This window comes from Chionomys nivalis, chromosome 8 (assembly GCF_950005125.1).
Source record: "Chionomys nivalis chromosome 8, mChiNiv1.1, whole genome shotgun sequence".
NCBI lineage: Eukaryota > Metazoa > Chordata > Mammalia > Rodentia > Cricetidae > Chionomys > Chionomys nivalis.
The window spans coordinates 53,302,027-53,330,004 of NC_080093.1; the positions used below are offsets into that span (position 1 = coordinate 53,302,027).

General features: G+C 49.5%; 1 protein-coding gene across 6 annotated transcripts in view; it reads right to left on the minus strand.

Annotated features, from left to right (window-relative positions):
- The window catches only part of Shank2 (SH3 and multiple ankyrin repeat domains 2), a 441,540-nt gene that overhangs the window by 327,662 nt on the left and 85,900 nt on the right, over window positions 1–27,978 (minus strand). For all 6 annotated transcript variants that reach the window (XM_057777152.1, XM_057777154.1, XM_057777151.1 and 3 more), the window contains exons 7-10: window positions 23,148–23,299; window positions 21,790–21,957; window positions 10,128–10,244; window positions 1,277–1,354 (exon numbers count right to left, since the gene is read on the minus strand). In XM_057777152.1, the coding sequence (XP_057633135.1) occupies window positions 1,277–1,354; window positions 10,128–10,244; window positions 21,790–21,957; window positions 23,148–23,299 (515 nt within the window). The remainder of the gene's footprint in view (window positions 1–1,276; window positions 1,355–10,127; window positions 10,245–21,789; window positions 21,958–23,147; window positions 23,300–27,978) is intronic.

Below are 27,978 nucleotides of genomic sequence, written 5' to 3' on the forward strand. Positions count from 1 at the left end.
GTGTGTGTCCAGGTTTGTTTCCTTGTGGACATTTCCAAGACAGCTCATACCGTGTATGATACTACAGTGGGGCATCCCAGGACCCTGCTTATGACCTCATGAAGAAGAAAGTCCCTAGAGAAGACAAAGTGACCTTAATCTTAAAACAATACAAATATACCTGATACCAATGGCACAGGGCATCCTGGAACCCCCAGCAAGGAAGGACATTCCAAACCCCTGGAGAAAGGGGACCCAGAATAGCCCTGAAGAATTTATTCGTTTTCCAGTAAACCACAGCCTCTAGGACCATGACATCAGTTCAGTGCCAAGTAACAGCCATCACTGGCCAGTGTCTAGGCTGAGCAGCTGCTTTAGAACATGGTGAGTACAAGGATTACAGGGTTCCTGGTCACCAACAGAGGGCTTTATTTACCCTCTGATCCTGTACGGCAAGAAAACCCCTTCATCTCTTCCTTTCTGCATCTCTCAATGTGGGAATCTGGCCTGAAGCTCCATGGGAAACACACCGCTCTACAGTGGGATGTGTTAGGAGATGTGGGTTGTCCATGTTGAACATCAAATGGAGGGCTAAATCCTCACTGGAAGTCAAGCCTACAGCATCATGCCCCACGTGCTCCCTTTGTATGAGCTGACCAGAAGAGAAGGTTCCCCTGAGACAGAAAGTAGATGAGTGGCTGTCTAGGTGGTGGGGGAGGAACAGAAGTGGCATTTTAGTGGGATCAGGACCTCCTTTGGTAGAGCTCTTACCAGAAGGCAGTAAGTGCTGAGCGACATTCTGAAAGCTCTTAATGCCACCAAATTCGTTTTGTCAAACCTTTTTAAATGGTTAAGGTGCTAACTTTGGTGTCCTATGCATTTTTCCCTAATTCATTAACAATTATGAACTGAGTTGTATGTTCCCAGAAGGTCATGTGCCAGGCAAGGCCCAGTGGAGGCTGCTCGCCCTCCCCGCTGGGATGGTAGAGGGGAGAACAGAGAAAGTGACAAACCCCTGCCCATCAAGTTTGCCCTCCTTGAGACAGACGATTTACTCAGCACTTTTCAACGGCTACAGAACTGAAAGTGGCCTTACTTCATTGCCTTTCTAGAGCTTTCTACAGAGATGAGTCTCGGCATTATTGCCACTTTTCGGTCTAAAGGAAGCAGGCTGCGTGGACGGGCAAACAGAACCACGCAGTGCATTCTCCCGCAGGAGGTACTGTGGCCACAGTCACTGGCCCTATGCCGCCTCAGAGCGGCAGCCTGCCACGGTGGAGTCGGAGGCTCTCTTTACCTGAAATGGCGTCTGGCTGTTGTAGTTTTTCAATTCCTTGTTTCCGCCCCGAAACAGCAGCACTCTGGCACAGCTGTCCTGAAAAAGGAAAAGTGGAAGTCGCTTGTGAGCTGGTGACATGGACTTTATCCAGAGACATGGCTGCTGGGGGTGGGGAGGTCGATAAAGTGATTGCCATGCACGTGTGAGGACGCGAGTTTGAGCCCCGGAACCCGTGTGAAAATGTCAGGTGCTGGGGCTGAAGAGATGGCTCAGAGGTTAAGAGTGGGTGCTGCTCTTGCAGAGGACCCAAGACTGGTTCCCAGAACCCACATGGCTGCTTAAAACCCCCTGTAGCTCCTGGGCAACCCCTCCTGGCTCCTGCAGTCCTTTCAAAGGTATCTTAATTCTCAAGGTCATTACTACAAAAAGCTAGGAATAAAGCCTCCCCTGGTCCTGTTATTCACAGCCACCCAGGTGGGACCTGGGAAGAGCCCAGAAGCCCTTTCTACTCTCACTCACAAAGGGGCTGTTTCCAGAGCCCATTGAACCAACCCAAAAGGCTGACCTACCCCTTCTGATGATGGCCAGGCTGCCAAGGCCGTTTTAATACAGCTGCTCTGGCTTGAGTGGAGACCTACCATTCCAGCTGGGCAGGTCGGTGGTCTGGCTAAGGGGCAACCCCTAGGAAGGAGGAGATACCCCAAGGGAGGAGGGGCCATCCCTAGGAAGAAGGAGTGACCCCTAGGAAGGAGAGATCACCCTTAAGAAGATGGGTTTACTTTAAGCCATGCTAAAGAGATGGAAGGAATAATTATCCCTTTAATGAGATATTGTAATTTTCCTTCCCAGAATTCCCTCTACCTAGCAGAGGCCCTATGATCCTCCACGTGGTTTAGTTGAGTCTGCTCTCTTTTTTGATTCAGGACTCAAAAGTCTTTCCTCTTTTCTGTGCCTTCCTTTTGGATGCTGGTCAGAGTCTGAGTATGCTTTCTTTTGGTATGCTGGGCTTCCATACTTTTTTCCTAAAGCCTGGTCCCCGTCATGCAGCTGCTTGTCCTCCATGTCTGAAACCCATGCATGGGTTTTCCCGTCTCTCCGTTCTCCCTCAGGCAGCTGCGGAGGTTCACAGCTTGCCTGCCCTGGAGATTTTCTTCAAAACTCTAATAAAAAGCTTCCATTTGAGTCTGCCGTTACATTCCTTTACTAATGAAACCAAGAACCCCAAGAGGGGGCCCTGATTTCTCTGATATCATAGGGCCACGCTGGCAGAACTCCCCCAAATTCTTAGTTAACAGTTCCAGTCATTCTTCAGAACTGAAGGGCCAGGGGTTTCTGCATCTTACTAACAGTAATGCTTCAACGTGTGTGTGTGTGTGTGTGTGTGTGTTGTGTGTGTGTGTGTGTACACGGGAGCGCGCACGTGCGCACACATGTATTCTATCCCTCACTTCACTTGCCTGGCACAGCACTTCACTGAAGTAACAAGAGGTCACAAGAAGGAATTACTAGTGTGTGAGAATGCCTTTGCTTGAATTGAGTAAGAAGAACGGAAATGAAGGGTTAGGTGAGAAACCAAGGCAATCTGAAGCTTCAGGCGGGTGAGGCGGGCAGCCCGAAGGCATTGATGCAGAGCTTAACCATTCCCCTGCACTCTCTTGGATGGCTTGAGTCTTATCTGGCAGGTTTCCATCCTCAAAAAAAAAAAATCAATGAAGTATGAATACATAAGCAATTTATATTCATCTTCTAAGGACCATTTTACTGCCAGGTTTTCTCTTCATGCAAATTTTCAGAGACACTTTAAAAATATGAAGCTTCCCTGAGGGCAGTCTTTCTGCCCTGCACTTAGCCATGGGCCACGAGTCTCAGGCTCCATGAGCTGTGGGGTGCCATTATCCTGTCTATTTTGCAGGTGAAGGGACAGACTGAGAAATTACAGTCATCCATGCATGTAGGAAGTAGACAAGTCAATGGCCATGCCAGTCCTTGGGGACAAAGCAGAGCGTCACGGTTCATGTGAGCTTGGGACAGGTGGTGGTGGGAAGGGGGGTGGCAGGGACACAAGCAGCAGCCAACTCAGGCTGGGCTGTTCTGAAGGTCTTTGTGTGGCCTTCAAAGGAGGATGGGGCGTGTCTGATGAAGATGAGGCAGATAGGTTGATCCCTGGTGTGACAAGAAGAGAAGCTGTGGTCACAGGTGGCAGGATCCCCACAGACAGACAAATGCAGAGACATTGCAAAAGCAGCTAGGTGCAAGGGGCTCATGGGATGGTACTGTAGGGCAGGTCTCAGAATTGTTCAGTAGAGCCCAAATATACAGTGACAGCTGGGCTTGAGCCGTGAATACTGTGGTCCTGGGCGGGGCATCGGAGGCCTTGGCAAGGATGGGTGATGGGGCAGGTGGAGATGAACCAATAGGGGTCAGACCTGGACAAGCAGGATGGGTGTCACATGAAGCTCAGCTTCGAGCTCCATAGAAAAGGACATCAGTGCCGGGCGGTGGTGGCACACGCCTTTAATCCCAGCACTCGGGAGGCAGAGGCAGGAGGATCTCTGTGAGTTCGAGACCAGCCTGGTCTACAAGAGCTAGTTCCAGGACAGGCTCCAAAGTTACAGAGAAACCCTGTCTCGAAAAACCAAAAAAAAAAAAAAAAAAAAAAAAAGAAAGAAAAAGAAAAGAAAAGGACATCAGTTACAGAGCAGGGAGGGTCTCCTAAGAGGCCACCATGGGGAGGGGGGCATCAGGTGAGCAGGGTTCATTATTGTGAGACACTGGGCAATACTGACATTCTAGAAGGCACCAAAGTCTGTGGGTAGGCAAAGCTGATGTCACTAAAAGACAGAATCTAGGTACCAGAAGTATGAGGCATGGATGCCAAGAAGTGCCATTGGAAAGAAGAGTTGGAAGTGCCACACGGATAGGGCCTGTCTGGAAGAAATGGACCGTGTCAGGGAGAATACGGCCATCAAAGAAGCTTGCATGGGCATGGGTAAGGGATGAGCTGGGGCATATACCACCAGGGAGCTTGGCAATGGTGTGTTTCTATTGGGCCTGGCAAACAGTGGAGAAGGATAAAGTCAGAGTTGCAGTCCATGTTTGTCCAGAAGGGCCAGCACTGCGAAGACCAATCCAGGACTTCACACCTACAGCACAGCTACATGAGGCACCATCACGAGAATGTCACAGTCATGAGTCATTCATTGTTCAGACACGAGGCAGGACCTCATTTCCAGGTTAACTTATCCTTGAACATAACCTGTGGTGGCAACCACAAACCAAAGATGAACTCACTCAGGAAAAGGCAGGTACGTAAAGGGCAAAGACAGAAGGTAAGTTTGCAATCTTAATAGTGTACCCCCCGAAAAGGACCAGGCTACTTCATATGCTTAACCTGTACCCCCTGAGCTCCATCCAGCCCACAAAGGCTGGGGCAGGTGGAATGGAAGCCTAGCTATACCCTTCATAACCTGGATCTGCTGACCAGTATGAAGGAAACACCAGTCAGTGGTATCCACAGGCTCTCTGAGGAAAGACTGCACAGTGCCATCTATCCTAGTTGGCTCTACCTGTCAACTTGACATAGCACGGAGTCAGCTGAGAAGGGAGTCTCAGGTGAAAGAGTGCCCAGATCAGATGGGTCTGTGGGAATGTCTGTCAGTGATTGTCTTGATTGTTAATTAACATATGAGGGATCAGCCCACTGTGGGCAGCACTATTCCCTAGGCAAGTAGTCCTAGGCTATAAGAAAGGTAGCTAAGGCTGGAGAGATGACTCAGAGGTTAAGAGCACAGGTTGCTCTTCCAGAGGTCCTGTGTTCAATTCCCAGCAACCACATGGTGGCTCACAACCATCTATTATGAGGTATGTGTCATCTTTTGGCATGTACATGTTAGCAGAACACAGTATGCATAATAAATAAATAAATTCTTTAAAAAGTAGAAAGATAGCTAAATATGAACCTGAGTGAGCCAGCAAGCAACATTCCTATATAGTTTCTGCTTCAAGTTCCTGCCTTGACTTTCCTCAGTGATAAACTGTGTCCTAGAAGTGTAAGCCAAATAAACCCATTCCTCTCCTAGTTGCTTTTGATTAAAGTGCTTCATTTCATCACCAGACAGCAGTCCATTCTAAGAGACCAATAGCCATTATGCCTATGGGAATGATGGCCCTCTGATGGCCCCAGGGAAGTAGCCACATAGTGGGCACATATCCCATGAGAAACCAGCAAGGCATAGAGAAACGCACTGAAAACACTTCCCTTCACACAGATACAAAAGGCATACTACCAAGAGAAGGAGTACATGTTCATATGTATGCGTGTGTGCATGTGTGTTACGTGTGTGTATGTGTGCTTTTGTGTGTGTGCATGTGCATGAGTGTGTGTGCGTGTGTGCTTGTGTGCATGTGTGCTTGTGGGTGTGGGTGTGTGTTTATCTTCTAGACAAGCTAGGCTGCTCTAGTAACCTTTGGTATTTAAGCTTCCTCTGATCCCTCATTATTCAGGGTGTTGCTTTCTCCCTCTGGAGCTCTTGTGAAGCCAGCATGAGGCGAGAGAGCCCAAAGATTAGAATCAATTTGCTGCTTACAATCAAAGCCCTAATTAGTTGATTGCATGAGAGGAAAGAATATTCTGATCACAGTGTGTTTTTATTAGAAGTGTCCTGATGAAATTGATAAAGCATGCATAGCATTCTACATACCTGGGGCTTCCAGATCTAAGGAGCGGCTAATTAAGGACAATCAGTATCAGTAGCATCACCACCACCAGCACCATCATCACTACCAAGCTTAATATCACCGCCATCACTGTCATTACTACAACCATTATCACTCCATGACTATCACCACCACCACCATCATCATCATCAACTACAACATCACCCTCATCAGCACCACCTTCACCATAAGTACCATCACCACCATCACTATCATCATCACCATCCTCATCATCATTCCCTCTATATTCACCATAACAGCATCTCTATCACCATAATCACCATCCCCACCATCACCTCTTTATCACCAGCAACAGTATCACCAGCATCACCTCCATGAATACCACCTTCAACATCATGGTCACCATCACTGCTACCACCATCAGTACCTTCAACATCACCACTACAGCTTCAAGTTGCTGAGCCCTCCCCCCATGCCTGGTATCAGAGATGTTTGGTTTCTACTTCAGCCTCTTAGCAATTCTGGATTCAAGGAAAATATGGGTTGCCCAACTGCACAACCAGGTCCCAGTTTACACTCAATAGATCCCAGTGGACCAGGCCTCCTTGTCACTACCTTATGTCCCTGAGGCCGCTTCTCTCCCTGCCCCGATTCCTGCCCTTCTAAACTCAGCATCAGGTCTAATCCTACTTCCTATATAATGTTGCTGGTGTGGTCTCTGCCATCCATAACCAAGCCTGTGCATCCACACTGACCACACATCTATAGACAGGGGTCGTGGGCACAGATGTCAGCAAAGTGGTGATACAGAGGGGACAGACTGAAGACTATACGTGTTTAGTGCCAAAGGCTGGGTTACCCTTCACTCCTGGGACAGCTCCTGTGAGCTCCAGGAAACTATGCAAGACTCACTCAGAGCTGTGCTGAGACAGCTTCACTCACAATTCAGACTCAGTTACAGGCTGGGGAAGGGCTGAGGCAGAGACTGAAGACCCCTACCATCCAGGGGAGGACAGATTCTGATACACTCGCTGACATCCCAGCTTGTCATGGTGTCAGGGGCTGTGTGGCCAGCCACTCCAGAGCCTATGAACAATGCAGCATCCCTGGAGGTGACACAGGGCAGGCAGCTAATATCCAGCTTAGTCACCTAGGATGAATCTGTCCCAGAATGCAGAGAACAGGCATACCGTTTGAAGTTGGGCGGTAGCAGGCTGCCCTGATGAGGGACCAGCTTTATGGAGGGGACAGCTCTCCCCACTCTTGCTCAGGCTCACTGGCCTGTAGGGTGGCAGTCACCCAGCCCTGAGGAGGGACAAATCTATAAGTGAGGTGGGAGAGAAAGACAGGGTAGCTTCTACTCCACAGCGTGACCAACAGTCCATGGGCCAGATCACCCTGCACCCACTGAATAAATGGCTTTCTTGCAGTATTGTCATTCTCCATGACTTGCTAAAACTGCCTGCTGTACTATGGCTGCTGAGCTGATGTGTGATAGGAGGGTCCAGGCGGTGACCAGAGCAGAAGGTGTTTACCAATGGACCCTGGAAAGTCAACTATCTCTAGTCCAACTGACAGTATATGGGGCAGGGGGAAGGTTTTCCTGGGAGTCATGGCCATCTGGAGACCTTCCCAGGGATGGAGACAGCTCTAGGGTCTGTGGAGTGGACCCCATCAGGACCAATCTCCTATACAGCTGAGAACACAGGGCCTAATAAAGTCCTGTAGCCTCCCTTTCAAAGACCACAATTACTTTAAGTGACAAAAACGGTGATTTCCTATATGCTTTGTGATTAAAATATGCTTGAAATATACTGAGTGAAATTAAGCTGTGTTTTCCCATTGCAGGCAATCATTACAAAGCAGATGTGGGTGCAGATGTTTTCCTAGACGCAGCTAAGCCTCATGATGTGTTTTCTAAGGCAGCTGAGTATTGCCGCACTTAGCAAGGGTTCCCCCAGCCGAGCTCCACAGTAGACCTGGGGGTTGCTGTCACTGTAAATGCGCTCTGCATGCAAGTCAGAACCACTGCAAGACACTCCAGCTGAAACACCAACACCACCTGCCTAATCACGGTTTGCTGAGCAAGGTACCCACAAAAGCGACAAGGTCAAAAGAAGGCCTACTGGGAGGGGAGCATGTGAATACGGTTTTGAGGGGTTTGTCGTTTTCCAGATGGCTGGAAGAAGAGTGGACTTGGAACTAGCCATTAGGGGCTAGAACAAACTTGGGTGTGGGTTTAGGCTTGAGTTGTTTTTTTTTTTTTTATTTTTAAATATTTATTTATTTATTATATATACAATATTCTGTCTGTATGCCTGCAGGCCAGCAGAGGGCACCAGACCCCATGACAGATGGTTGTGAGCCACCATGTGGTTGCTGGGAATTGAACTCAGGACCTTTGGAAGAGCAGGCAGTGCTCTTAACCTCTGAGCCATCTCTCCAGCCCTAGGCTTGAGTTGTTATCCAGAGTCACTGCTAGCAATGGGATAGGATTATGGCTGCGAGATTGGAAGAGCAACTAGAAGCTAGACCCCAGTGTTGTCCGGCAGAGCCTCGTCACTGAGATACCTCCAACCTAAAAGAGGGAGAGGCTTGAGGCTTTCCCCAGTCCCTCTGCTGGGCTGCCTGGGTCATGTCTACGGGTCACCAGTCCCAGGCTTCAGGTTTTGTGAAGTCAGAGAAGGGAAATAAGAAAGTAGGGGTCTTCAGTGGGTTGTGCTACGTCAACGTGACCTTGAGCACCAAGGACACTGATACCCTCTCTACTCACTGAAGCTGACCCTGCAGTCCGCCCACACCCTCCAAGCAACACTATTTTCAGCCTTCCCGGGGGACATGAGTCTCATTTCTCCTCCATATCTACCTCAGGGTAGTCATGGTCCAGGATCCAAGTTCCAGCCACCAAGGCGTCTCCCTCTGGGGCTTCCAGAACGCCAGAGTCTAACATCACCAGAGTCTAACACAGGGACTTGGGGGAGGGGTGCAGTACCTTGAGTTCTGCTTATGAGTTTGTCCACATGGAGACCAAAGAAAGCTGAGGCTAGAGCCTGAGTCTGCACACTTGGGTTCAGGGCAACACAACGACAATAGCCAAAGGCAGAACAAGCCAGGTATCTACCCATGGAAGAGAGGGTGAGCAAAAGTGCCCATCCCTCAGTGATGTGAAAACAAGTTTCAGAAGGAAGAACACCTGTCCCTCGTCACCACAGGTAGGGACCATGAGAACACAGTGCTGAGTGGAAGAAGCTGGTCATGAAGGCCAGCTCCTGCAGGATTCTAGTCTTCAGAGGCCCCTCAAGTCCTCAAACCCAGCAGAAAGCAGAATAAGGTAATGAGGGCTGGGGAGGGGTCAGGGGTCAGTAGTTCCAGGGTGCAGTGGCATTTCAACTATATTTTAATAAATAAAGAATGCCTGAAGATCTGAAAGTAAAACAGTCCCACTAGTCAACTTACAGACTGGATTATGGTAACACACACCTTTAATCCCAGTAGCCACACTAGTTGCCATAGAAACTGGGCGGTGCATGCCTTTAATGATGGTGGTGCACACCTTAAATCCCAGCCCTAAGAGAGGATTGTAAATGGGAGGAAACAGCTCTCAGGCACACAGTCTCCTGAGAGTCCCAGAGGCAGGATTGCCTGCCTTTCACACTGAGGTCAAGGTAAGAGCCAGTGGCTGGATGTTTTTGCTTTTTGGATCTTCAGGTTGAACCCCAATTTCTGACCCTGAGTTTTTATTAATCGTGCTTCACTGGGGACAGAGATTCAGTCTGGGAGGATGAGAAGTTCTGGAGGTGGGTAGTGGGGATGGCTGTACAGCACCACGAATACACTTAATGTCAAAGAATTGTGTGGCTACAATGTTCATGAGAATTTGTTATGCACATTTAACCACAAGTGAAAAGAATACAGGCGGGGGTTACCCAGTGCCAAGCTTCTGGACCAAGCAAAGTTGGCACTCAGCCAAGGAAACAGGCGGTCCCAGCTCCTCCTGTGTCTCCCAAAAAACAAGCAGCCCGGGTCATTGGCACTGCACAGGGCTGACTGTAGATCTGGGATGTGACCTGAGTTATGCACAGCTTCACCAGTCTCTGGTTCCCATTAAGGCAGCAGGAAAAGGTTACAGAGACACCCAGGCCAGCCACCAGTGCACCCTGGGGTTAGGATGAGGGATGTGCATGCCACTGACCTGATTGTAGAGAGCACAGATATGCAGAGCCGTGTTTCCCGAGGCGTTCTGTGCACTCATGTCCGCGCCATAGAAGAGCAGATGTTCCAGATGCTGGACATGGCCGTACCTGCAGGCCTGAGACAAGAAACTAAGTGAGACCTCAGTGGCTGCTGCTGGTCAGTCCTGAAAAAGAGACCCTAGTGCCCCTGTGGGCTGGGCCTGAGACAGAGGGTGCATGAGACTCCAGCGCCCCCTGCTGTCTAGGACTGAGACACAGATGTTGAGAGAGACTTGGCACCTAAGGTTGCTCAGGGCACAAGCCTCTGCCCAGTACCCTATCATTTGTTCAAAAGCATTGCAGGGCCCCTGGCAGACCTCATCCCACCCAGTCCTGTAGACTGAGGCCCACAGATATCACACCCCTGCACACCAAGGATTGGGAAGGTCCCAGGCTTCCAGCTAAGAGTAAAGAGAGGGAATCCTTGCCCAGTTGGAAACCTATACTCTGTTCTTGGGCAAGGAGTCTGGAAGGGGCCTCATGGTTCTTTCCATACAGATCCAGAAAGACACATTGTCCAACAGATAAATGGGTCTTTTTCTGACTTGGGGGCTGAGTTCTGTGAAATGGAGGTCAGGACGCTCAGTTCTACGTTATTGGCCATGGAGATGCTAAGAGTCCTAGCCTTATGTTGTGTGCAAGGAGGCCTGCACTTGTCCTTCCGCATGCAAGCACAGCTTCTTGCTGCATTTGAATGCAATCCAATCTTCCATAGGTAGGGCAGGCCCACCATGTGATCCATCCCTTCCAAGTCCTCCTAGGGGTTGACACAGTAATTATAGCCCAGGTATCTACGAGGTCAAACACACTTGGACTGCATCCCAGACCTTCCATTAGCTTGGCCTTCACCTTCAAGGTTTTGGATGTCCTTGTCATTAGTGGGACTAGTGTCCCTCTCACAGGTTTGTATAAGTCACAGAGGACAAGGACATAGAAGATCACATGATACTGGGCCCCCAAAATAGGTACAGCATCACATCCTAGTTCAAAGGGGCAGGGAGGTCCCTGCACAGGTGACTGGACACCTCCGCCAGTCAGTGACTTCACAGGGGGAGGAAGGTATGCCACACCAAGGACAAAGTCATTGCGGATGATGATGTTGGCCCTGGATCAACAGACTATCTCTGATCAGTGTACAGAGTACACTTTACCTCAGCAGTGTCAATGGGAACAAGAGCCACTCTGCAAAGAGGACAGGGAGAAGTAGACAGTGGTCGTTAAAAGCACTCGAAAAACATCCATTTATAGTGCCATGTCCCCCTGACACTCTCACTGTTGACTAGATGGATCCGACAGGAGATACTGCTGCTCTGCCTGCCTGCCTGGCGGCCCCACTTCACTCAAGCACCTCCTCGTCTCCAGGATTGCCTGCCCAGCTCCTGTTGGTTCAGATGGTCCAGGTGCACCTTATCCTGCAGGACAGGACACAGCTATGCAGCTGTCATCCCCATCACTGCAGATAAGGCTTGGGGAGGAACCGCTCTGAGCCCAAGCAGACTCAGGAGGCCAGTACAGCTGTCAGGACTTGAGGGAAAGTAACATTCTTTACAGCTGCTGGAGCTGGCACTCACAGCTGCTGGAGCTGGCACTTACTCACAGCTGGAGCCGGCACTCACAGCTGCTGGAGCCGGCACTCACAGCTGCTGGAGCCGGCACTCACAGCTGCTGGAGCCGCACTCACAGCTGTTGGAGCTAGTACTCACAGCTGTTGGAGCTGGCACTCGCACTCACAGCTGTTGGAGCTAGTACTCACAGCTGCTGGAGCCGGCACTCACAGCTGCTGGAGCCGGCACTCACAGCTGCTGGAGCCGGCACTCACAGCTGTTGGAGCTAGTACTCACAGCTGTTGGAGCTAGTACTCACAGCTGCTGGAGCTAGTACTCACAGCTGCTGGAGCTGGCACTCGCACTCACAGCTGCTGGAGCTAGCACTCCAAGGGGAGCAAAGAAGAGAACAGCCACAAGAACCTGAGGGAGGGACAATGAGCCAGGGAGGCCCATAGAATAATCCACAGAGCCCTGCTGGGACTGTTCTGAGCTACACCTCCTTTACACTGCTCTTGGGGTTGTTCAGAGACATTAAAATAAGGCCTAATTTTTTTGTCTCCCTGTTTTCTTCAACCAGTTTGAACTGAGAATTTTGCTCCTTAAACTGAAGACACAATTTGGATAATCAGCTCTCCTCGAAGGCTTTGCAGAGACAGCATTTTGTAGCAGCTTAATTTAATTGCTCTCTAGTCAGTAAAGAGGACTCAGTTACTACAGGCTCACTGAGCAATTAATCCAGACTCATTACCCCCTCCCCCAGGTAATCTGAAATCAGGAGGTTTGCAGTTGCATCCTCAGGATGCTGTCACCATTTTAACCAGGGTCAAAATATGATGGACACTAGGAGAAGAAATACAGGCACCATGTATGGACAGTCTGGGGAGAGCGTCCCCAAGGACCCCCTTTGTGTGTTTCATCCATTTGCATGCTTACTGTTTAGAAACAATTAAAATCAGAAAATGCATGGGAAAAAACACAAAAACATAGAACAGATACCCATACCCACAGGATCACTATTCTGCCAGGCACTTCATTAAAGAGTCACCTTTGCTAGCCTCTCCATCACCGTTGCTAGCGTCTCCATCACCTTTGCTAGCGTCTCCATCACCTTTACTAGCGTCTCCATCACCTTTGCTAGTGTCTCCATCACCTTTGCTAGCGTCTTCTTCACCGTGGCTAGCCTCTCCATCACCGTCACTAGCCTCTCCATCACCATCGCTAGCCTCTCCATCACCGTCGCCAGCCTCTCCATCACCGTCGCCAGCCTCTCCACCACCGTCGCTAGCCTCTCCATCACCGTCACTAGCCTCTCCATCACCGTCGCTAGCCTCTTCATCACCGTCACTAGCCTCTCCATCACTGTTGCTAGCCTCTTCATCACTGTTGCTAGCCTCTCCATCACCTTTGCTAGCGTCTCCATCACTGTTGCTAGCCTCTCCATCACTGTTGCTAGCCTCTTCATCACCGTCGCTAGTCAGAGTTGAGCAAAGGTGTGTACAGGTGAGGAACTTGGGCTGGTTTTTCTGTGCTGAAGAGAGAAGCTAAAATACAACCCTTGTGGTGCTGGCTTGGTATGGGGATTAATTAATTAACTTTATGTGTATGAATGTTCTGTGTGTGTATGTGTGTACCACACGCATGCAGTACCTGAGAAGATCAGCAGAGGGCATCTGCTCTCCTGGAACTGGAGTTGGGAACCACTATGTGGATGCTGGAAACTGAACTCAGGTCCTTGGGAAGGGCAGTCAGTGCTCCTAATTCTTGAGCCATCTCCCCAGACCCTGGTATGGGGTATTAGCATAAACCTGCAATTTTCTTTTTGATTGATGGGGGCTAGAGTTTCACTATATAACACAGCTGGCCTGGAACTCATTATATGTAAACCAGGCTTGGCTTAAACTTGTGGTGACTCTCTTGCCTCTGCTTTCCAAGTACTGAGATTAGAGATCTAAGCATCATACCTGGATGAATGCACAATTGTGACATACAGAGAAATACAGATGGAAGTGGGGACAGCTGGCCCTCTGAAACTGAGGAGACCATCAGCCACAGATAAAAAGTATTCAGGATAAATATCACATTTGGACTAAACATGCACAGACTTCTTCTTATCATTGTTTCCCAAACAAAAGAGCAGAACAACTATTTGTGCAACACGTCCATGGTATAGGGTCACAAATGACATGGGTGATTCAGAGTTTCGGGAAGGGGGCACAAATGTGTCTTTATATTACTTTACTTCGAGACAATATGGTGTTTTGAATGAACATGCCCCCACAGGCTTGAATGTTAGAATGCTTGGCCCTCAGTTGGTGGAAGTGTTTGGGAAGGACTGGAAGGTGAGTTTTCAAAAGACTCATGGCATTCCCAGTCTCTTCCCACCCCTCTCTGTTCCTGCTTATAGATCCAGATGTGAGCTCTCAGCTGTTACTGCTGCCATGCCTTTACTCTGCCCAGCATGGACTGTAGTCCTCTAAAATGGTAAGCCAATTAAAGGCTTTCTTTTATAAGATGGCATAATCATGGTGTTTTGTCACAGCAATAGAAATGTAAATAAGACAGACAGGGCCTTACTCTGCAGCCCAGGATGACTTGGAACTCAAAGTCAATCCCCAGCCTCAGTCTCCTAGATGTTAGGATCACAGTTGTGACTCTCCATACCTGACTATACCATGTCAATTTTTGGTAAGACGTTTAAGCATCATAGATTATGGCGGCATTGGGTCCCAGAGGGGGAGAGGGAGAGAGAGAGAGAGAGAGAGAGAGAGAGAGAGAGAGAGAGAGAGAGAGAGAGAGGAGAGAGAGAGAGAGAGAGAGTATACACACACACACAAGTATGCATACATCTCAAACTCTGGCTAAGGAAGATTTGTTGCCAGCAGTCGCCCAGTAGCCATGCTGCACTATAGAGAGGTAAGGTCTTGCAGAAATAGTCTGAGGCAGGAAAAGGAGAAGAGGAGCCTGTGCTGTGTCGTAATTTCTTGAGTTGAGACATTCCATTATCAGAGGTGAAACTCCTTAAGACTCAGAAGATTCTAAAGGGAGGTTCATTAAGGGGGAGGAAGCAAACAATTCATAATTCTCAGGATGTCCCTGAAACTGAGCAAATGCACAGGCCCCTCTCTCTCTAAAGTCATACAAGCTGTCAGGATTTCTGAGATGCTCTTAACCCAGCAGGGCTGCCCAGAAGAGACCTTCTGTCCTGTCAAACTGGTTGCAAGCTGTGCAGGGAGCTCCAGGGTCCCAGCTTTCATGAGCCATTGCCCATGATTGGGTGAGTTTTGGTGACATAGCTGCCTTTGGGTCATCCCTGGTCATGTAACTGATCTCTCACTCATACTCCTATTTAAAAAAACCTCCAATAAACTACTAATTTACTAAGTTAAAATTCAGTGATATCCTTATTTTGGTCTGTCACTGTCCGTATCAGTCAGGGTCAATAGATGTTTGTGACGGATCTCCCCAGGAAAATTACCACAAAACAACCTGAGGTAATTGTGTATCCAAAAAGAAGGTTAGGAACATGCCTGTGATACTTTCACTGACTGCTGACTTGCTGGTATGTATTATCACTATGGAAACAGCCCTCTGGACAGGTCTGTGAGGGAGTTTCTACATTAGGTTTATTGAGGCATAAATGTGATTGGTGCCATCCCACGGCTTGGGGTTCCAGACCGAATAAAAAGAAAAAGTGAGCTGTGCACTGGTGTTCGTCTCCCTACTTCCCCACAGGGCTGCAATGTGACCAGCTGCCTCACACACCTGCCGCCATGCCTTCCCCGCCATGATGGACTGTGTGTGCCCTCACACTGTGAGCCAAATAAATCTTCCTGTCCTTAAACTGCTCTGCCAGGCACTTGTCACAGAAACAATAAGAACAACTAAACAATGTTCAGATTCATTCCAAGGGGGCAGCCACGGGTCCAGACAGATCCCAACACCAGGTGTTATCCAAGAATAGCTGGCAGAAAAGAGAAACCTATGAGTCTACCTTGCTATAAATAAAAAAGGAAACAAGCATAGCTTTCCTGTCTGGTGTGTACCCAAGTAGAGGCAAAACAGAGGAGAGTCTCCACAGGGCAAGGACAATAATCAATACTGACGAGCAATGTCAAAACCAGAGATACAGGTGAGATTGCGCATGGACTAGAGGTCTCAGGGATCAACCCCACGACGAGTTCATTACAGCAGGGAAGGAGCAGCAATGGCGGATATCTGGAGCTCACTAGGGTGCCACTAGTCACAGAAAGTGGTCATCACAGGCCACCTCACAGGACACAGTGTCAAGAGCACAGTGGCAGCTGCGTGGTGCCAGTCCTGTCAAATGCACACCTGGGTTTCCTCAGGGCCCGGCATAATCTAGAAAACAACTTTCCCAGAGTCTGAAGGAACCCCAGGAGGGCAAAGGGACCAGAGGGCACACAGGTTTTCACACCAACGGGGTCCAGTGTAGACTCAGGACGAACCCTCTGGCCATCAAGGACACTTCTGGGACAGCAGGTGAGAACCATGCGTGGTCTGAAGTGAAGCATACAGGTGTCTGCCTGTAGCTGTGTGGATACTTAAGTTTGCAAACACCCAGTAGACAGTTCTAAAACAAGAGAGGTGTTCCCTTCATGCAGAGAAACTAAATGTTTCCAAAGGGTGGAATCCAGACTCTGTCCTGTGCAGGGTTCACTGGACACAGCTTCCAAGAGGATGGAGATCAGAGAGCAAACCAAAATCAGGACATAACCCTGTCTCAGACTCTCCAGTTTTCCCACTTTCCAACTTTCAGAAAAATGTGTTCTTGGGGACTCACCCAAATTTACTGCTTCAAGCACCTCTGGGGAGGACTGGGTATGAGTATTTAGAATAAGGCCCCCCCTCAGAGCACTGGATTCACCCCAGCTGTGCCCAGCAGCCCACCCTGCCACCTGCCAACCAGCGGATTTGGCATAAGTAAGGAAACAGTGCGCCTCCCTTCAAGCACAGCACTGCCACCTGCTGGACATTTGTGGTAAATTTCCACACTGACACAGCAGTAGTTGCTGAACAACCAGCAGAGTCCTAACCAGGGTTTGGAGATGGGTCTCTAAGGAAGGTAGTAAGAAAGAATGAGGCTACTAGTGTGGGCCCTATGCCACAACCAGAAATCCTTCAAAGAAGACTGGCCAATGGGGCCCAGATGCCTCAGTGATTAAGAACACTGGCTGCTCCTCCGGAGGACCAGGGTTTGGTTCCCAGCATCAACATAGTGGCTCACAACCATCAGTAACTCTAGTTCCAGGGGACCTAGCACCAACACCCACTTCTGACCCACTTCTGGCCTCCACAGGCGGTGCATGCACACGATGCACATACATACATACATAATACACACATACACATATACACACATATGCATGCATACATATATACACATAAAACATGCAGGCAAAACACTCAGACACATAAAATACAATATGTAAGTCTAAAAAGGGGGTAGCTGGCCAAGACACAGACACACAGAGGACATCCACGTTAGGTCATGTGGGGAGGGTGACATGTATGGGTACACCACTAATGGCATACAGGCATTGTAGAAAATGTCTCATGGAGTCTCTTGCATTTGGCTGCCTTAAGAGCTCTGTGACTTTCTGAGGACACAGAGCCCCTGTCCAGGTCACATAGGGAGCATGAGTTTCTATTCCCTGCTGCCTACACTGAGCAAAACTCACTCCAGGGACAGTATGAGGAGAGGATCCCATACTCATGGTGCGGACACACTCATAGGGTATGCGAGTAAGCCGGAGTCGGAAAGAGCCATTAGGAGCTGGCCTCTTGGCTGAGCACCTATCTTCTTCCTGAGCATCTTGCCTGGGTTGGACCCGGCTCACTGCAGGCTGCACGATGGCTGTACGTGTACTGGGGGTGGGAGTGGAAAAAAAAAAGAACTGAAAACTCTCAGGTCCCACCTGACACCCATGAGCAGTAGGAATGGATTTGGTTTAGTTTCTTTAATGAGTGTGTGTGTGTGTGGAGTGTGTGAAGTGGTGAGTGTGGTGTGAGTGTGGTGTGTGTATGTGGAGTGTGTGTAGGGTGTGTGGTGTGTGTGTGTGTAGAGTGTATGTGTATTTAAAATTTAAATAAAACAAATGTTTTTTAAAAGCTAAGTGTTTGCAGATGTGATTTGAACAAGAGCTCTAGCCATTTCAGGCACAAGGCACTGGCTTCGGAACAGACAGACGAGAGACAGCTCAGACCCCCAGGGAGCTGGCCAGGATTTGCCATGTGTGCTACCAGGAGGTGGCTCCAGGGCCAGCAGGAGAAAGCAGATGTCTACACGCCAGGATGCTACAATTCACAGTGGTGCTACTCACAGAGGAGACAACTTTAAATCCTGAGCCCAGAAACCTGGGACTCTGGGCTTCTCCACGAGGTCCAGAACTAGTCCAGGTAGATCCCGACAAAACCCACCCGCCCCGTGCACTTTCTTCCCCTAAACACTGTTGTATTCAGAATGGTTTCTGCTCGAGAGGTCTGCAAGGGAGATGGAGAAGCTAGCGGAATAAGACAAAGCAGGGATGTACTTAGTTCAGCCAACTGCTTGCTCTGTGACCTTAGTCAAGTTACTAACCCCTCTGGGCCTGCTAATTCACATGTTGACAGGAACAGGAAGCAGTCTGCTGGAGTTGCCTTGAGGATATACAAAGAAGGCAAGTTTGGCTGGGTAAGTGTGAACTGTGGCTAGGACAGTGTTTGCTGGGTAAGTGTGAACTGTGGCTAGGGCAGCGTTTGGCTGGGTAAGTGTGAACTGTGGCTAGGGCAGTGTTTGCTGGGTAAGTGTGAACTGTGGCTAGAGCAGTGTTTGCTGGGTAAGTGTGAACTGTGGCTAGGACAGTGTTTGCTGGGTAAGTGTGAACTGTGGCTAGGACAGTGTTTGGCTGGGTAAGTGTGAACTGTGGCTAGGACAGTGTTTGCTGGGTAAGTGTGAACTGTGGCTAGGGGCATAACCTAGGAGGTGTTGGCTCTGTCTCCTACTCCTGCCATGTCTGTGCAAGGTCAGTCATTTGTCACCCTGTTTAACAGGCACAGCAGCCTACAGTTAAAAGAGACAAAAAAGCTAGGTAGAAATGTCACCTCTGGTTCTTCCATAGAACATAGCTTTCCCAGGCTACTCTGAAACTGACCACTAGAGGGCAGTCCAAACCCTGGAGCAGAGCTGAGAAAAGGTAATAGGATTCAGGCAGGATTCAAGAGTCTTAGGATTCCAACCTCTCCAGAGCACCACGGTCTGGGGGTTGAGGGACTGAAGTATTGAAAAGTCTGGGTGGCAATAAAACGAAAAACTCTCAATCCAGACCCAGGATGGAACTTGCCATCTGTGGGGCCCAGAAACCAGCAACAGCCAGGGTCCCACAGCCAAGGGCTGTCCAAGATAAGAACCAAAGTCACATGGTTTAGATGAAAAGGCCAGGCATGTCAGTGTGATGTCACTGGACTGTGAAAAGGGACTAACCCGGGGGAGGGGCAAGAAGGCTGGACAAAGGGTGGGGAAGCAGGGAGGAGATGGTAAAGACAATGTGAGGCAGAAGTGCCACTGCCACCCATCCCCTGCTCCAGGACACAAGTGCCTGCTGGTGATGGTATGAGACCGGGAAGTACTATCACACAGGGACACGGAGCACACATACCTACACCCTACATGTGCACACGTGTGCGTGTGAGTGTGAGTGGGGCACGTATGCAGGTGTTTAGTTATGTGACTTTTAAAATATGTCTGTCCTGGCCAGCTTCCCTCATGTATTAGGGAGTCTCTGTTCACAACTAGATCCAGGCGTCAGGACAATGAGTGGGTGACAGGAGTCACGGATGCTCTGCCAGAAACATTCATGGCTGTGTGAACAATAGGTGGGCAGGCACCTGAGGTGCAATGGAATCTCCAGTCAGTGGTGAGGGAGGGCAAGCCAGGAGCCCCACGAAGTTCCCGCAGTACTGCAGAGACAAGCAGGCACGGGTGGGGGCCAGTCCAGGGAGACAGCTGAGCAGGAAGCTACCATCAGCCTTGCCCAGCACTGCGGAAGGGCTCAAGAGGGACGAGCTGAAGGCTGCCCATCACCCTAGCCCAGGGAATGGAGGAGAAGCAGCAGGAATTGAGAGGAAAGAGGGGAGCAGGTGGACAAGCGCCTACACTATTTCTCAGGGCTGTAAAAGTCAGGGTTCTCCAAAGAGACAGAACTGTTAGGGTGCACACGTATGTACACAGTCTGTTCTCCATATCTGTGAGCTCTGTGATCTATGGATTCTCTGGCCATGGATAGAAATACTTGGGGAAAATTAGCATATGTATAAAACATACATGCACTTCCTTTTCTTCTTGTACCTAAACATGGTAGAACCATTGTTCTCAGAGAACTCACATCATCCAGGTTATTATAAATCATGCCTGTCATCCTAGCCCTGGGAAGCTGAGGCAGGAGGATTGCCTAAAGTTCGAGAACAGCTTGAACTGTGCAGTGAGTTCCAGGATACCTTAGGCCAGGGATTGAGACCTTGTCTCAGGAAGACCAAAACTGAAAATATCAAGAGACACCTTGAGACGGCTGAACACGCTTGGAGGGATGTGTATGTTACGTGTAAATGCCACACTGTGTCACAGAAGGGTCGAGGCATCTCAGAAATTCTGGGATGTGACCCCTGACGTTCCTGAGAGATAATTGTACTTGGAAATGTATATATGGAGGAACACAGAGAGAATTTAAATACCTGAAATCATGTTTTATAGAGTTGGTTTCCATAGTGATGGGGCAGTAGGGTGAGGTCTGCAGGGAGGGTGGGAGCTTGGTGGGGGGTTGGTGCTGCCGCTGGAGCCTGAACGGCATCTGGGGTGGAGCTGGGTTTTTCTAGGTACCTCAGACTTCCCACAAATGAGCCTGCGCTGATGAACAGTCTCCAGCTCACAGGGAGGGTCGCCTCCATGCTTAAAGTCTACTGGTTTAACCGCATTCCATCTGTCAGAGCAATTCGATCAGCATTGGTACCACATCCCAGCAGTCTGTCGTGGAGAGAGTCTGTCCTTCATAAAGTAAGCATGGGGCTAGCAGCCAGTCTCACATCAGGCACATGAACAAGACAGTCATTATATCTGCTGCTCTGAGGTCCCCACCCAATGTGGGCTTGGGGTTCCAGCAGCAGTAGCAAAAAGTTCCACTCAACTTGTGCAGGCACGGGACCTTTTCCAGGCTGTGGGGCTCCACATGCACAGGAGACAGGCCAGATGTGGGCAGGTCCTGCAGGACCCTCTTTCCTCTCTGCTACAGTCGGCAGCCCTAGGCCCTGAACAGCTCTGGGTGGGCATGGAACCCCTCCTTCCAGGAGGGGCAAGTGTGAAAGGTGGTACAGGCATTGACAGACTGATGGAGGAACCATGGTAGACAACCAATCAAAGCCAAGTGAGACTATCCCAGGCTCTCTCCCCTGACCTGCCTACCCACCCAGACCCTTTCTCCAATCAGATCAAAAGCCTTGAATTCAGGCTATAAATCCCAGTTTTAGAGAACTTGGACCATTTCTTCCTGCACCTGGCTCACGAGAGGCTGCCCTTCTAGAACCATCAGGTGGATTATTTTTCTTGCTAGGGTCATGAGAGTCACACCCTCTAGCCCCACAGTGAAAAGGTCACAGTTGTCACATGCTCAGCTTCACGGTTACGAGGTAATGTCTGAAAACCTCATGCCTTGATCGAGGAAATCAGACCTCGTCCTGGGTTACCTGGAACCTTCTTTGCCACGTTCCTAGGGTATCAGGGCCTGGAGAGCTCATAGACCATGAGGAGGGATGTACACTCTTAACCCCTCCCCCACTCTAGGTGACTTGCTGTAGACACACAGCAGCCTCACACGATCACCCAGTTTCTCCTGAAAGTGGGAAATGGCCGTCTCTAGGTAAATGTGTCAGCACATAAATGCTGATGACTAATATAAACTTTTCAGGACCTTGGGGTGGATTATCCAAGATACCAGAAGGGACCTGGCACTCGGTCGCTCTGTGGTCTGGGTCTGGCATCGCAGGGAGGGGAGCTCAGTGGCTCTGGTGAGCAGAGGCACAGTCATACCTGGTGGATCTCATGCCAGCCGTTCTCGTCCTTGCAGCACACGGAGGCATGCTCATGGAGAAGGAGCTCGCAGCAGTAAGGGTCACCCCCCACAATGGCCGTGTGATACAATGGTGTGAGTCCATAGCTGTCCTTGTAGTCTGGGGAGGCACCGAGCTCCAGGAGGGTCTAGGGAAAGAATTAAAAGTCATCACTGGTCTCATGCATGGAACAAATTGAAGACACCCATGGATCGCGTTCCATGGACCAAGCTGACATATCGCGCCTGGATACTTGATGTTCCGCCTGACACACACAGAACTGGAGAGTCCTAACTGCTGACTGGAAGTGACAGGTGATGCTCAGGGATGTGGGAACAGTCTGCACCTAGAGGAGAGACAGTGTGCAACTGCCATGTCTCAACAGGATCCTCCTGGTGCCTGGAGCCCGGCATCCCAGGAGACAGCTGTGGAGAGCCATCAAGGTTGCATTTACTAAAGAGAGCCACAGCATTTGGAGTAACACACAGGACAGTGGAACCCGGTGAGTCAAGGGGTAGGGAGGCTCTCGAGTAGGATCAGGAAGATGCAGGCTTCTCAGAAGCCTGTAGGAAGGCAGAGTTGGGGTGAAGTTGGGATGGAAGAAATGAGAGGAAAGCTTCCATCTCGGATCAGGCTGCAGCCAGGGGACCTGGCTTCCTCACTGGGCTCTGGTGGAAAGCAGGCTGGAGCCACATTCTCTCTGGACAAGGCTGCATGCACTGCTAAACAGGGCAAGGAGCAAAGATGTGGGGGAAGGAAGAAAGGAAGATGGGGTGAATGCTGCCTGGCAGAGGCAAAAAGATGGGCATTGGGAAGATGGGATGGGGAAGATGGACCTGAGAAGATGGGCATGGGAAGATGGGCAGCAAGGAAGACAGGCATGGAGGGACAAGGGCCTGGAAATGTAGGTGTGGGAAAACAGGGTGGGGAGGTAGCCATGGGGAAGATGGATGCAGAGCATACGTGGAAATTCAGAAGAAGATGTGGCTGGCCACAGCTGCCTGCCTCTGGGAGATGCAATGCAGGGGACATCAAGGTTGTCGTATTACTCATGGGTTTGAGGTTTCCTCTGAGGGACAGTAATAAGGTTTAGCATCAACTCATTTGTTAGAAACATGAGCCTTTCTGTGGAGTAGAGGGGACAAGCTGGCTTAAGGCACTGAGTTCTAGAAGCAGCTACATTACAGAGGGGGCAGGAGCACCTGACACTCGACTGCTCTTCTGAACTCCAGTGGGGACAGAAGTGGACACAGGGAACATGGTCCCTGGGGAGGAAGGACAGCTCAGGGGACCAGATAACGGAATCTGTTACCCACACAAGACAGATTCAGGACATACCTTCAGGGCAACCTGGTTCCTCATCCGGGCAGCCTTGTGAAGGGCGGTCATCCCATCCCTGGCACGGAAATCCAAATGTGCACCCCCATTTCTGAGAACTTTGATGACCTCCATGGAGTCATTGAGCTGGGCAGCCAGGGTCAGGGGCGTCTCTGAGGGAACCAAACACAAAGGTTTCAGAACAAATATCCAGAGAGGGAGGCCAAGCCCCCCTGAGTGCTCAGCCACACGAGGGTCCTCAAACACGAGCAGCTCCTTCCGTGAGCCTATGGTCCCCAAGAGTCCGCACAGTCTGGAGGACTCAGACAACCCATGGCCATGACGGGCACATGGGCTCACACGCAAATAAAAACAATAGCAGCAGGGTCTCCACAGTGCAGGCCTTGGTGCCATGAACACTTGAGAGCCCTGCCATGCTCACTGAGGACAGAAGCCTGGGCACCGTCCTTACATTCCCTCACAGGAACTCAGACACAGCTAGGCCAGCACCATTTCTCTTTCTGATTCATGGCACACACAGACCATGTGTGGCTGTCAGGAACTAGGCTGCAAGGCTCCCATGTAAATAAGGACTGGAGTCCTCTGGGTACCACAGAGCACAGGACAACATACAAGTTACTGTGACATGGAGAGGCAACACTCTAGAGCAGTGGTTCTCAACCTTCCTAATGCTGAGACCCTTTCATACAGCTCCTCATGCTGTGGGGACCCCAGCCATAAAATTATTTCATTACTACTTCATAACTGTAATTTTGCTACTGTTATAAACTGTAATGTAAATATTTGATATGCGACCCCAAAGGAGGGTCACGACCCACAGGTTGAGAACCACCACTATTGAGTCTCCAGATCAAGGCAGAGGAAGAAGCTCAGTGTGGAGAGTACTTGCTATACAATCATGAGAACCTGAGTTTGAATCCCTAGCACCCAAATAAAAGTTGGGTGCAGGTGAGCATGTCTGTCACCCCAGTAGAGACAAGTGGATCCCAAGGGCTCACCACCCAGCCAGTCTAGCCAGAACAGTGAGCCTCAGGTTATGGGAAAGCTGGTCCCACTCTAGTGTTTGCAACACAATGTCTTGAAAATGTTCCTCATTTTTCATGTGCTGAGATTTCCTTGATTTTTAAAACACTTTACAATTTTGACATGGCCACCCAAGCAGATGGCTGGTACCCCAAACTTGGACCACTAGACTTTAAAGTTATATACACCATCACCCTAGAAATACCCTGGGAGTGTTGTAGGCAGAAAACAACCAGGATGTATTTCAAGAGGCATCAGAAGGAAGCGAAGAAGGTAGGACCCTGATGGGTCAGCTGAGAGCTCCAGCCTGACTGCAGGGATCTAGGACACCAGGGAGGGCAAGGTAGAGATGTAAGGACTCAGAGCAGCTGCTGGGAGTGCAGGACACAAAGCGGCAGCTGGAGGGTGCATGCGTGCGTGTGCATGTCTGTGCGCGTGCATGTGAGTGCATTCATGTGTGTGTGCGCGCGAGTGTGTGTGTCAGCCGTGTGTATATCTGTGCACGTGCATGCAACTGTGTGCGTGTGTGTGCGCGCGCATGCATGCGTATGAGTATGTGTGCTTGTGCGTGTGTGTCATGGGAGAGGCCCCAGAAATCAAGCATCTGGAGGGATGACTCCTCCCGTGTCAGGCAACAACTATGGTAGTAGTGAAAATCAGTCCTTCTCTTAAGGGTTGGGTGACCACTAGCCGGGTTCTTGAAACACTGATTTAGGAGGCTGAGGGGTCCCAGGATGGAAAATCTAACACAGATAGGAATGATGCATGTATCACAATGTGGTGACTGGACATGGGGTACACAGGCTGACCTGAGCTACTCTAAAAGTCGAATGTAAGATGCAGAATAAATAAGACACGGGGAACAGCTTTCTAGTTTGAGCTCAGAGGCCACAGTGTCAGCCAGCTACTCCCCTGTGAATGGAGCCAACCCCAGCGTCAGGAAACACTTGCCTCTCAATATCAGCTGTCACCACCATCATCAGAGCAGCTGGTGCTGATACTGACAAGAGACCCCCAAGGTCAGGCTGGTGGACATTCTCCCATAGGATTAGGGGAAGGGAGGGTCATCAGACCCAGATATGATATCCAGCTGTTCCCAGCTGGTTTTCCCTCCCAGGCATATGTAAATCAGCTACATATGATCTCTTCCAAGGTACTAGAGCAGTGGTTCTCAACCTGTGGGCCAAGACCCTATTCACAGGGGTCACCTAAGACCACTGGAAACACAGATATTGGCACTGCAGTTTAAAACAGTAGCAGAATTAGCTGTGAAGTAGTATCAAGAATAATCCTATGGCTGGGGGCACCACGACATGAGGACATGTATTAAAGGGTTGCAGCATCAGGAAGGGTGAGAAGTGCTGTGCTAGAGGACACAAATTGAAAGTTAATGAAGGGGCCTCTATCCATGCAGATAAGGGAATATTGCCCATTTGGGGGGTGGAACTTTGCAGTAATACAACTGTTTTAGGGTCACCCACACTCCTATAAGTAACCCTTCACCAAGGCTCCTGTGAGTGACCTCTCACCCAGACTACGATGACTGTCCCTCACCTATGCTCCTGTGAGTGTCCCCTCACTGTGGCCCTGTAGCTAAGCCTGACTAAATCATTGGTCTGGGCTAGTCTTGGAGTTGTTTCTTTGTTCTGCTCTATCCAGAGCAAACGAAAGTTCATTCATGTCTTTGCAAAGGAGGTTAATGCAATGCACAGATTGAAAATAACAACAATGAAATATAACCAAGAAATAACACAGTGTGAGAGTGGTTTTCACAGTGTCCATGAATCAGGTCTTATAAACAATCTAGAGATGACACAGGCTGCCAGAGGATGTGCACGGGTTCTGTGTGACTAGAGCATCCCTCGAGCTCAAACCTGAGGAATCCTACAGCCCATCCCTCATAGATATGGAGGGACACATGCACCAAGCAAAACCCACATAGAGATTGACTAAGCAATCAACGGCAGGAGGAGGAACAACTTCACAGTCAGACACAAATCTCCACTTTGTTCCCTTTAGGAGGCAGGACATAACCCTCTCCCCGCTCCTCATCAGTGGGCTGTGCCAACTGAGCCCCTTCCCAAAGGCACTGGAGGAATGGACTCAGCTGGTGACTCTTAGAAAGAAAGGCTGCAGACAGGGTCATGCTAGAAGGTCTAAGTCAGCACCCCAGAAATCAGGCAGGCTGACGGCAGGAGCCCTCTATAAAAGGTAAGAGAGATGCTTCATCTCCTTCATGCTCCTTCCCAGCCCCACACTGATTCATGTTTATGAGATCTGGGTCCAGTCAAGAAGAAAATCCTCGACAAATGTGCACGGAGGGGCACCTAAATAAAGAGCAGCCAGTTCTCAAGGCCGTCAAGCTCATCACCAAGAGAACAAGCCCAAGCAACTGCTGAAGCCACACGGCCTACAGAGACATGACAAGTAAAGATGGCGCAGGCCCTCTGACGTACCCAGACAGGAAGAAAACATTTCAGAAAATTGAGTAAATCAGAATGATGCATGGGCTTTGTAACACTCCCATGGAGAAAAAAGTTTAATGGTGGCAAAATAAGCCACCCTGATTTCAAATGTTAGCAATGGGTGAGCGGTCTGCAGACACTCCCTAAGCCAAAGCTAGTCTAAGAAAGGCTTACTTAAAAAAATGAACAGCAGCAGTAGCAGCAACAAACACCTGAGGGCCAGAGAAATGGCTCAGCAATTAAAAGCACTGCCCAGAATTTGGTTCCTAGCAGCCATATCAGGTAATTCACAACTACCTGTAACTCTGTTCCAAGAGGTCCCATGCATTCTGTTGGTCTCTACGGACACTCCTCCCATACACACATAAACACACATACACATAAATAAAACTTTTAAAGTTAAAAAAAATCTCTCAAGGCTCTTACTTAGGGTTAGGGACTTAATAGCTCTGTAAAAATCACTGTTACTCATACACTTAGAGAAAATATTTCCAAAGGGAAACACAAATATACGAGCGGCACCTCTCCAATCTGCAAAGAGAACTTGTAAACTTGATAAATTACCCTCAAAGTGGGTGAGATACCTGAACAGAAACCTCAACAAAGAGAAGGGACAGATGCTGAGTGACACATGAAAGAAGTGCTGTGCCGTGGGTCCCCAGAAGATGCACTCCCACCTCAAGGGGGCGCTGTAGGGGTCAGGCTGCAGGCACTCAGAGAGTCAGACACAAAACACTGAGTCTTTAAACCACAGAGGATAGATGGTCCTGCCCCCTCGTCACTGACACAGATGAGACAGGGTGCAGCCATGTAGGGCATCTCAAAGGACAGCTCAGCAGTCTTAAGAAACAAAGCACAAAGGGGTTAGAGAAGGTGATTCAGCAATTGAGAGCACTGACTGCTCCTCTAGAGAACCTGGGTTTGATTCCCAGTCACTACACTGTGCTGGATAGTTTCACGTTACCTTAACACAAGTTAAAATATTTGAGAAGAGGGAACCTCAATTAAGAAGGCCCCTCCATATTAGATCAGGCTGTAGGCAAGCTCACAGGGCATTTTCTTAATTAGCGATTGATAGGGGAGGGTTCAGCCCATCGTTGGTGGTGCTGTCCCTGGGCTAGTGGCCCTGGGTTCTGTTAGGAAGCAGGCTGAAGAAGCCATGAGGAGCAAGTCAGTAAGCAGCACCCCTCTGATGTGGGAGGTAATGTATGCTGTGAATGTGTTTTGTTGCCATTAATAACGAAGCTGATTTCAGTCAATGGCTTAACAGAGTAAAGCCAGGCTAGAAGAGACATATATAGAGAGAAGGCACAGTCAATAAGAAGCCATGTAGTTGCCACTGG